Source organism: Chelonoidis abingdonii, chromosome 13, assembly GCF_003597395.2.
Source record: "Chelonoidis abingdonii isolate Lonesome George chromosome 13, CheloAbing_2.0, whole genome shotgun sequence".
Classification (NCBI taxonomy): Eukaryota; Metazoa; Chordata; order Testudines; family Testudinidae; genus Chelonoidis; species Chelonoidis abingdonii.
In genome coordinates this window covers 20,395,758-20,407,034 of record NC_133781.1, presented here as the reverse complement: position 1 = coordinate 20,407,034, position 11,277 = coordinate 20,395,758, and the positions used below count along the sequence as shown (strand labels likewise).

The following is an 11,277-nucleotide window of genomic DNA, read 5'->3' as shown; positions in this document are numbered from 1 at the left end:
TACTTTACATACAACAATAGTTTAGTTATATATTTCAGACTTCTAGAAAGAGACCTTCTAAAAACGTTAAAATGTATTACTGATATGCAAAACCTTAAATTAGAGTGAATAAATGAAAACTCAGCACACCACTTCCGAAAGCTTGCCGACCCCTGGGTTATACAGAAGCAAATACTATTTGAGCGTAACCAAGGAACCAAGCATTAAATGAATCAGTATCTCAAACTTCCCCACTGTGAATTTTCTAAAGTTAAGGAGCTCCATAGTTATTTTTATTGTCATTCCTTATAAATATCTTGTGTGGGTGTGATTTTAAAAAAAAGATACATTATGTGGTGTGTAGAAATGGACAGTGCTGTTCAGGCTGTAACTCCCTGGGCTGGTGGTTGGAAGCTTCAGCCATGCAACATGTGGTTAGAGATTGTTCAGTAGCATAGTCCTTCAGTGATGATGATACATAATAAGCCCCATGGTTAGGTGTGTCAAGGTAGTTCATCTAGTTTTTTATTTCAGAGTGTAGATATTTGTAAAGCATCCTTGTGTAAAAGTATCAAACAATATTGTCCTGCACTGTTGCTTTAATTATTTCCTCCAACACACTTTCTCTCTGAAATTGCAGTAAGAAATTGGAGTGAAACCACCATTCTTAATTTAGCCAGCTATCTTAAAAATACTCCATGTCCAGACATAGGCTTCTTGTCCTCCACTCACCTGTATGTTCTTTAATTTCTGTTGTTTTGAAAACTGAAAAGCATTGTTACTGAAAGTAGCTTTTTTCTGTACTAGTGTTGTCTTTTTTAACTTAGAAAAAGAATTTTACATGGCTTGTAAAACAAAACCCTAGGGTGCAATGGAAATAGTTCTAAGTGTGAAAAAAGGTTAAGATACAAACTGCTGTAGGTAACACTTGAACAGACAAGAAGACTATAACAAACATCCTTTGTTTTGTAAAGTTATGAAGAAATACAGTATGAATACACACAACTTTTCTCTAAAGACTTACATCTAGTTTTTGTCCAAACGAGTAAAAAGAGTGATAAATTTCTATACCAGATTTACAAAATTAATTGCTCATTAACTCCAGTTGAATCAGTTTATTGATAGGTGATTGAATTTCACTTTATTATCAAAGTGACAAGGAAGAGGGGGTATTTGACTTATTTTCCTGGACTGATAAATTTTCATGACTGTATTGCAAGGATGGTTCATACTTAGATGGAATATGAAAAAAGAGTCTCAGCATCATGGAGCAGAAACTATAACAAATCACAGAAACAAAATGTGATGCTGTTATTTCAGCTCTTATGGACTTTTCAGAAGTTGCACACCTGTAGGTATCTCTGTGGCATTATAGTAGTGTTCTATTTCTATAAGTCAATTGAGGTGACTAATATAGACTAAAATTGTTATTGAATTGCAGCAGAAGTCCTTATAGTTGCTAAAACTGCAGCTGACTTAAAGGTAGTGTTTTCAGATGTGAACACACCCCTTGTCCTTTCAACATGAACACGCACCTGTAGTATTCACAGGCTGTTTTCAGTTACTCCATTAACACATGCATGATAAATTTAAAAAATGCATGATACAATCAAAGATGTACATCCGTTTTCCAAATGCACTCATAGCAACCATTTTTAATACACTGCTACCTCGATATAATGCCACCTGATAAAACACGAATTTGGATATAACACGCTAAAGCAGTGCTCAGGCGGGGGCTACACACTCGGGTGGATCAAAGCAAGTTCAATATAACACAGTTTCATCTATAATGCGGTAAGATTATTTTGGCTCCCAAGGACAGCGTTATATCGAGGTAGAGGTAAAAGGGTAACCAGCAGGAATAAAATGAGGAGGAAGGTACATGAGTTACAGATTTGTACTATTGCTTTCTTTTAAGGGGTAATTTTTTAACAAATGGTTGGCTTTAATAGTTCTTTGACTGACTTGGGTGAACTTTCATTGCTCGATTGACCTAATGGTTAAGAGATTTTTCCATATTCTCTAGTAAAAGCCTGATATTGCTTGGATTGCCAAGTTTGACTATTCTGAATAATTCTCTTCCCCTTTCTCACTATCATTATAGGAATTTTTTTCTTTCGAGTAGTCTCATGATAAATATTCATGATGTTTCTTAACTCAGAACCTTTTTTGCCTCACTGTTTTTTAATCATCAAACTCCCATTTTTGTTGGATTTCTTCCTCATTAGCATTGTGTGACATGATGCAAATTGTGATTGTGGGTTTCTTTTGGTAATGATTTCCGAAAATGAGTAGCTAAAAGAAGCAGATTTTAACTTTTCTTTGGGTGCCAGTCATTTCTTTAATGACTAATGGATGTGATCAGTTTTCATAACCAGTAAGAAACCGCCTGCATAACTTTATGTATGTGATGTTTGTTCAGTTTCCTGGTTTAACATGAGCATTGAGAAGATGGGATATCTGGATATTTTGCCAATGTTTTGCATGTAACTGCTGTGTGACAATTTATATTTACAAAAATAAGCATTAGGCAAACTGTTTAATAAAGGTTCCAGTATAGCCAAAGTACCAAGCAGCAAAGAAATGAGGAAGAGGAAGAAAATAACTTTTATGCTGCAGTGTCTTATGTATAAATATACTTCTGACTGTAGTTCCCATAGGAGCACACAAGTCTGTGTTTAGGTAGCTGGCAGAAAATTGTTACGGGAGCTTTGAGTCACATGGTTGTTTAATGTTACTTCTGGTTTTATAAACAGCCACGAACAATTTGTTTCCAGGGCTTTGGAGCTGTGCTCCGGCTCGGCACCAGCTCTAGGTGAAAACCTGCAGCTCCACTGCTCTGGAGCTGCTCCATGCTCCAGCTCTGGGCTTCGCACCAAAGCCCTGTTTCTTCAGCAAAGAAAGAGTTATCTGGGGCTTGGGTTTCATAGACTTGCCCCATAACTTATTCAATGAACCTATTCTTGAAACATGATATCTTTAATACATACATCTTTTTTTATTTTGTAGGCATGAAAAGGGAATTAGTTTTCAGCTTCCCACTAAATGGGTTTAAGTATTATATGTTACTTGGAAACAGCGAGGAAGACAATGGCCAAAAGTTTTTCTGCTTAAGTGTTTTTCAGGTTAACAGTGTTAAATATTTAAAATTACTGTCTTATTCAGCAGTGAGTAAAATCAAATACTCTAACTTTTATAAGAGTAGAACTCGTATCCAGATTTAACATTTTGAATGTCACATACTTTCAGTGTGTAATTTTTGATCTGTGCTAAGTAGTAATCAAGTGAATGGAGCATGAATCTGAGTGCCAGGAACATATGGTCCCACCCCTGGTTTTGCTGTTGATGTACTGAGATGTTGGGCAAGTTACTTAAATATCTTTATTTCGCGGTGTGCAAAATGGGAAATTTAACTGCCTTACATGGGTGTTGTGAAGATAATTACCTAGAAAACGCTTTGAAGAAGTATGAAGTGTTAGTGTAATTTAACCTTTAAAACCAAGGAGTGGCTATACGTGGGATGTTGAATTGCTGTGTTATGTTCATCTAAATTTCAGGGAATGCTTGTTACAAATTGACATTTTGTGGAATGTCATTTGATAGAATTGTTGAAGTTGGTCCTCAATGTCAATTGACTTTTAAAGGAATGTTATCCTGAAATCTAGTCCCTTTTAAAAGTTAGAAGTAATGTAAGCTGTACTGCCTTGCTAATGTCTGTGGCTTCACAATAACTTTGCTATTTTTCAAAATGTTTTTTTTTCCCCCTCCCTTTTGCTGTGTGAAAGATCTGCATAAACAGGGGAAACTAACTACACAAGGAAATAGTGACTCTGACTCTGCATAGTGCTGTCAAATGCAAAAAGTAAACATGAGCATAACGGGGAGAATAGGAAAAAAACCTGACATTTCTCTCATGTTAGGTGTTTGTAACAATATGGGCAAAAATAAAAATAAGTTGGTGCTGTCCCTTTGAATAACTTCACCTATTTTGAATATTCTTTTATTTGGTGAATATTCTTTTGTTTTGGATAGAACTTGGGTCTTTAGCATCTCTTTAGATTGCCCAGTGCGAATCTTTAAAACAGCAGTGGAATGTCCAAGAGAATTACATGTAACTAGTTTAAAAAAAAAAACAAGCAAACAAAACTACAACAACCTTAAATTGAAAACTGGGGTGTTTTTTAGCTAAGTCCTGAACAGCTTTAGAAGAAATTGTGTGTAAGAATGAAAAACTTGATATTTGGTTTTGTGTGATGATATTAAAATTGATTTAAAAAAGCTGTTGATTCAGAAGTAAGATTGTTAATTTGCTTCTATTTAACACTAGATTTCCAGAAGTCATGTGTGTCACATGAGAGCAAAAGATTAGCAACAATGTTGCAGTTGTATTTAAACCTATTCTGACACATTTTCTTCTGCTTACTTTAATGTAGTGTGGTAGAAGCAGTTAATCAGTGCAAGGCCTGTGTTAAACTTCTTCATTTTAAAAGGGAAGCAGGACTAACAAGAATGTATAAGCTAGACCTGGTCTTAAATGTTCATAAAAAAGGCCAAAAAACTTAAACAAAAAAACATTTTACACCCTCTGTCTGTCAGAATAAAAAAGTGCAAGTTGTATGTTTCTAGTTTCCTGTTGTATTTTTACACCATATATTTCACTAGTGAATATTCCTAAAACAAAGGAAAATGGTTAAACTGTTCACTCCCTCTTCCGGCAGTTCATAGGAATATTGGTATAAACTAATACATTTATATATGAACTCCCTTCATTAAAGCAGAGAACCACAAAAACACATTTACCTGTCTTTCAGCATCAGCTGTTTCTTGCTTTTCTTAGCATTTTGCTCCAAGCACTGTCATATGAACACCATTGAGTCCTGTGATAGCCATGTAACAGCTTATGTGAAAGCACTCTTGTTCAAGTTTATAGTATGAATAGAAAACCATGCATTTAGATAATTTGGCTTAATCAGAATTTTTTGCTGGTTGGTCTGCATTAGTAGAAATGAAGTGCTTTTATAAAGTGTTATGAATTTTCTCTATTTCCCTTTATTGATGATCTAAAATTTAATGGAGCATAAAAAATTAGGTGTAAACAATTATGAACAAGCTATTTCAATATAGGGGATAATCTCAAAAGTGACGCTCAACTTTGACATATTTTTGAAAAGCTACTTGCTCACACAGGAGTCCTAGATCAGCCTCATCTAAATAGATCATCATGTGGATCATCTTCCCAACTTCTTGTTAATTTTATTCATAATTGTGTATCATCCCTGTTGCAACTACGCCAGATGCTTATGTGGACAAGTAATTTTGGTAAAGAATAGACCGCTCTTTGCAATTAGAAACAAGGAGTGCCATGCGACCTGCTAGCTCTTAGGTCCATAAGAAAGGGTTCTCTGGGCCACCAGTGCGCCATGTGTGACAGCATGACGATTGATGATTTAAGTGAAGTTGCAGTGAGGTCAAGGAGTCTGTCACTGAAAGGAGCTGCATACCTATAGCAGTTTTTTTTTTTTTCCTATTGTCATTAGATCAGAAATATAGAGAGAACTCAGCTTTCTACTATGGGAAGGGAATGACTCTCAGGCCTTCTTTATTTATTTTGTGGTCTGTTTGCTGAAGTGGTGTGCTTTCCCTAACAATATAACTTCTGTGGTTTTTAAAGTCCACCCTTTTTTAGGCTGTCGAATCAGTTCAAGTATAATTTATTTGAACCCAAAAGGTACTTTTGAGCAGTCAGAACTTCATGTATCACTTTCATTTTTGTTGTTGTCTACTTTTGAAGCCCCATTACCTACAAAATATACTTAGTGAATTTCACCCTGCGCAGAGGGTAAGCACAAGACCTATGCACTGCCAAAGATCTACAGGTTTTGTGCTCGCTATCTGCATAGTTTTGAATTTAGTTTATTGTGCATACTTCTGTATCTGGTTTACTTCCTCCTCCTGATATCACTTCCACATATCACAGTCATGGGATGAGGGGGGACAATTTCAGAAGATAAGGCTGCACCCTTTCTATAACACTGTGTTTTAGCTTTCTGGCTTAGGTTATTGTTTGTTATCTTCATTATTATATATGCTGAATACTAGAATATGGGATAATATATTGTATTAGTTACTATGAAGTGAAGCTAGTAACTGGACTATTTTATTATTACTTTCCAGCCATCCCTGAAAGAATCAAAACAAGTTAGCTAGAACTTTAAAAGTGTTATGTACAGTGTAGCTACAATAAAGCATTGATTGTTGGACGCTTCTGATATTGGAACTACTACAACTTAGTTCATTACATTGCTCCCACAGCTTGCATATAATACCATTACTGTACAACTGTACTTAAATTACTCGTGCACTCATTTGCTTGAACAACGAAGAGTAACGTTACCTGGAACAACTCATCTAGAATTTTAACTCTCATTTAAACCCTTTTAGCTTTCATGTCTTTAACTCCCAATTTAAAACTTTGCTATGCATGTTAAAACTGCTGTCTGTCCCCCCACGCAGTATTATTAATAAGATTTGTATGTGAGTTGGTTAGGCATATGTATACTTTGCCATTTTTAATCATTGTATGAGGGAGACAACACAGATAGTGGATTACGTGGCCCAGCCACCACACCTGTATGACAGCATGGGATTTCAGCTACTAGTACAAATTGATTTTGCATAATGCCCATATAGGAATTGGACTCAGATCATGAACTTCTCATAGGCTACTGAATAGTAATAACTATCAGATGGCGAGGCAGGTATTAAAAAATTGATTCCTGGGTGTGATTTTAACTGGATGGCAGCAGTGCTGCTGGCATTTGTTCCTTAACACACATTTCCTGTTTTTCCCTCCTTCCCACTTCCACTTGTGTGCAAAGGATTTTGAGATGCTTAATAGCTGTATGTGTTCATACTTTGTGCTGGAAGGCAAGTATCTATGGTTAGAAAGGGCCAGAGTGGTTGTCAAGGACTAAGTTATCTTAGTCTGCTTGGCACTGCTTTAAAGTTTTTTGATTACACCTTATTGGCCAAGTGATCAAAGGAAGTTAATTTGGACAAAATGCTCCAAAAATTAATACTGGAATGCTACATAAGGTAAATGGCATGCTGTGTGCTCACTATAAACATAAATTGTAAATGTTGTTCAAGTAAAAACAACGAGGAGTCCTTGTGGCACCTTAGAGACTAACAAATTTATTTGGGCATAAACTTTTGTGGGCTAAAGCCCAATTCATCAGATGCATGGAGTGAAAAATACATTAAGCAGAATATATATTACACCACCTGAAAAGGTTGGAGTTGCCTGACTCCTCATTGTTTTTGCTGATACAGACTAACATGGCTGCTACTCTGAAACCTGTTGTTCAAGTGTGGTTCATAGATTCACTTCTGTTTGTAAACTCTTGACTACACAACATTTTCCTGTGAAATGCAAACTTTTTTATTCCCACGAGCTGCTTTCTACATTCAGGAGTGAAAGTCAGTCTATTGAAAATAGTTTATGGAAATGAAACTGTTCTAGGATGATGACCATAGCTTTATAGGATCATAAATAGATGTTGCAACATGAGGACTAGTGGTATGGCTGATGATTAAGCTGTGGATAGTAGAATTACTCACCTTTCTTTAGCACGTCTTCAAAACTTGTTGCATGTTAGCTCTTTTGTAGCCTGTGCAACAAATAGGTACTGTTTCCAATACTTCATATTTTACTCTTTGTAAAACAGGTTGGCTTATGAAGAATTTATTCTACTTAAGAGAATAAGATCAATTTTCTACACTTCATGTAAATCCAGAATGGGTGTTGACTCAGTACTGATCTCAAAGTAACACAGAATGCTTAATAGTTAAAGAAGGTGGAGCACGGTCATGTTGTGTCAGAGCTTTGTTACTTGTACCACAGTAGGAGCTGGGAAGGAAAACTTTGCCTTAGAAGTCACATGAAGCCCCTCACACCTCTTCTGGTGTATGGGCAGGACAAGAGATTCAGAGGCGGGCAGGTAATAGGGTTTACATCTTTAAAAGCAAAAAACCACTTTGTTGGAGTAGAAAGAATAATGTCTATAGTTACATGTAAAAGGTAAGAGGAAGTGGAGAAGCCAAACTTGCAGATTTGGTCACCCTAATTTAAGTTCTTTAAGACTTTGAAAAGTTGGCACACTAGTGAGAACTGCTGTTCAGTATCTAAAATGTTTGAAGTTCTGCAGCTTAGTGTTTCAGGAAAAATAATTAACTAATAACATACTTTTATAATAAAGTAAACTACTATATATTCCTCTTAATAAAATTTAAGTTAGGATTTTCAAAAGGTCCTGAGGGAGTTAGCTACCCACTTCCTTTGAATTTATGAGCTTTAGGGGACTAACTCTGGCTTCTTATAAAAATCCTAACCTTGCTGCTCAGTGTCTAACCACACTAGTGAATATTTTATTTGTTTTTTTTGTCTGTCAGAAATTCATTGAATTTGAAGATTCTCAAGAACAAGAAAAAAAGGACTTACAGACCCGAGTGGAATCATTAGAATCACAAACACGACAGCTTGAACTGAAAGCAAAAAATTATGCTGATCAAAGTAAGTAGAAATAGCTTATGTTGTAACTGCACTTTGATTACATTATGACTTCAGGATGATGTTAAATTTCACTCTGATTTAACCTACAATAGTGATACATGACAAATCTTTTTCTGATGCTTGGTCTACCACTCTTGACATATGCACTTAGACTAGCTTTAATGTTCCACCTCTAAGTAGGATAGAAGTTTAGATGCCGACACATTTTATTCTGATGATTCCTTTATCATCCTGTACTCTAGGACACAACGCTATCTTCGTTTTACAGAACACTTTTTAGGTCAGGGTGTAAGTCTTAAACTATCGCTATGCTAAAGAGCTTACAGTGGTGTAGCTGTATTGCTGCAGCTGTGCCACTGTAAGCTCTCTAGTGTAGCCCTTAGCCAACAGCAGAGAGCTCTCTCATTGACTTAATTAATCCATCCTCAATGAGCGGTGGCAGCAGTGCTCCCACGGACATAACACCGTCCACACTGGCGCTTAGGTTGATGTAACTTATGTTGCTTGGTGGTGGCTTATTCACACCCCTAGTGACATAAATTATACTGACCTAAGGGATAGTGTAGACATGCCTTAGTGTGCAAGAAGTGTTAAGCGATCCAGTCTGTAAATTGATGTTGATTACTGACTCTTTCCACTTTGCTGCTTTTAAGAAGACTCTTAGTGTGTGAGGTGTGTGTAAATAACCAATTGTTTTTTTCGTTTGACCAAACTGAAAAATCAAGATTTTTGTTTTGATGTGAAATGAAATACTTCAGAAATTTTGACAAAAGTCAGAAATTAATTTCGGTAAATTAAATGTTCCATTTGACCTAAAATGAAACATTAAAATGTTTCCAGATTTTATACTTTAATAAACTTGAAGTAAAATTTGAAATGAAAGGTCATAACACTTTGTGTAGAAAATATCAGTGAAACATGCTGACTTTTTTTTGAACTGAAACGGTTGGATTGGTTGACCTAAATCTTCAATTTTTGGCAAAAAAAGTTTAATCTGAACGTTTACCCCCATCTTTGCTCTTTATTGCAATCTCCTGCTTCAATTTCAGTGTTTGAGAATGCCAATTGTCTGCTGAGAGATCATTTCCACTGTTCCAGGCTCTAGCTACAAAGACCTTTCAGGGTGTTTGGTACTGGGCCGTAGGCTGTGGCCTGTTGAAAGATTAGAATAAATTCTAGACTGACCTCCTTCAGAGCCCAGGGCAAAAGGTTATGTATGATAACGGGACGCAAGATTATTATATTAGAGGAGAAAATACCTTAAGTACAAATCACAGAAACCTAGAAACGTGAGAGTCAGAAACTCACTGAAATCCCAAACAGGAGATGAATGAGACTCCATATTTTTTCTAGAGTAATGTCTCATTTTATTTCTTTATGTGGCAGTCTTGATGACTTTCATTTTGCCTAGAGCAATATTGGACCTTTTATTAACACCACTTTCCTGTTCACTCTCATCATAAAATGGCCATCTGTAATTCCTCACTTCCATTTCTAATTACTACTCCTAATCCTCCCTGGTTTACTTTTCTCCTCTTGTCCAGGCTTGAGCAGGAATCTCTTGTAAGGATTTGACAGGCAGCTGTTTGGAAGTTGTTGGGATTTTAGGTGTGTCCATCTACCTTTCAGACTTTGGGAAATCAGCCAGAACAGTCCTCAGTAGGTTAGCAATAAGGGCGGATGCCCTAATGTTATCATTCTTTTTGTCCAGTTTCCTGGGCCAGGCATGAACAGAAAATATTTTTATTACCACCATTATAAACCTTGGAATACTGATATTTTACCAGCCTGACAAAGTAATGCTTTGTGAAAGGGTGTTCTATATTTCTGCAGCATCCGGACAGGTAAATGTGGTGTGTCCATGGCTTCTACAAGATTCAGTATCATAAATGCGTTAGTCATTGATAAAAAAGGGGCTGCTGGAACATGTGGAGCTGCTGAGACCATTGTCTTTCTAGGAAACAGCTATTTCAACCTATTGGTTTTTTTTTTAAAGTGTAATATTTTGGGTTATTTTAAAGATGCTTCAATTGCATGAAGATAGAAAAATTGTATGCTGTTTGTGAATAGTTGCTGAAGTACTGAATGCAAATTTTTAGTCAGTTGACTAACTTTCAGATATACATTCTTCCAATATAGGTCCACTAGTGAAGCATCCTCCTTAGTCTAGTTAATTCTGCTGGAGGCAGAGAGAATTTGTTCTACACTAGTTTACTCTACTATGTATAATTACCTTAAAATACTGATGTAATTTCGTTGTGGCATATTGTTGGAGTAGGAAAATAGCTGTTGTGCTGAAGTCAGTAATGTGGGAATAAGTTTACTTTTAAATGAAATGTCAGCTGAGGCTTTAGAAGTGAGAGCAACTTCACCTCTAATGCTGATTAGCCTGTTTTATGAGAAATGAGGAATTGCTCAAATACTTTTTTGCCCTAAGTGGGGGACCAAGTATTTACAGAAAACTAATTTTTAAATAGAACTCTTTCATCTTATAGGGATACTTTCTGATAACTTAGCCCCAAAATTAACTTGTGCAAATAGAAGTGTCTTTCTGAAAACTTGAAGAAAAATAATTTAAATATATTTTGGGTTATGTTTTTTGCTGCATTATTTCTGACACAAAGATTGTGGACTACATGAAAATCGAAGTGAAATTAATTTATTTTAGCTAACTGAATTGTAGAAGGTGTTTTTCTTTAAAAAAAAAAAAAAAAAAAAAAACC

General features: G+C 35.9%; 1 protein-coding gene across 8 annotated transcripts in view; it reads left to right on the top strand.

Annotated features, from left to right (window-relative positions):
* The window catches only part of SPAG9 (sperm associated antigen 9), a 106,146-nt gene that overhangs the window by 1,452 nt on the left and 93,417 nt on the right, over positions 1-11,277 (top strand). For 6 of the 8 annotated variants that reach the window (XM_075071828.1, XM_032785168.2, XM_032785167.2 and 3 more), the window contains exon 2: positions 8,434-8,554. In XM_075071828.1, the coding sequence (XP_074927929.1) occupies positions 8,434-8,554 (121 nt within the window). Of the gene's footprint in view, positions 1-8,433; positions 8,555-11,277 lie in introns of those variants that run through there. The other 2 variants (XM_032785171.2, XM_075071829.1) reach the window with 1 other exon arrangement.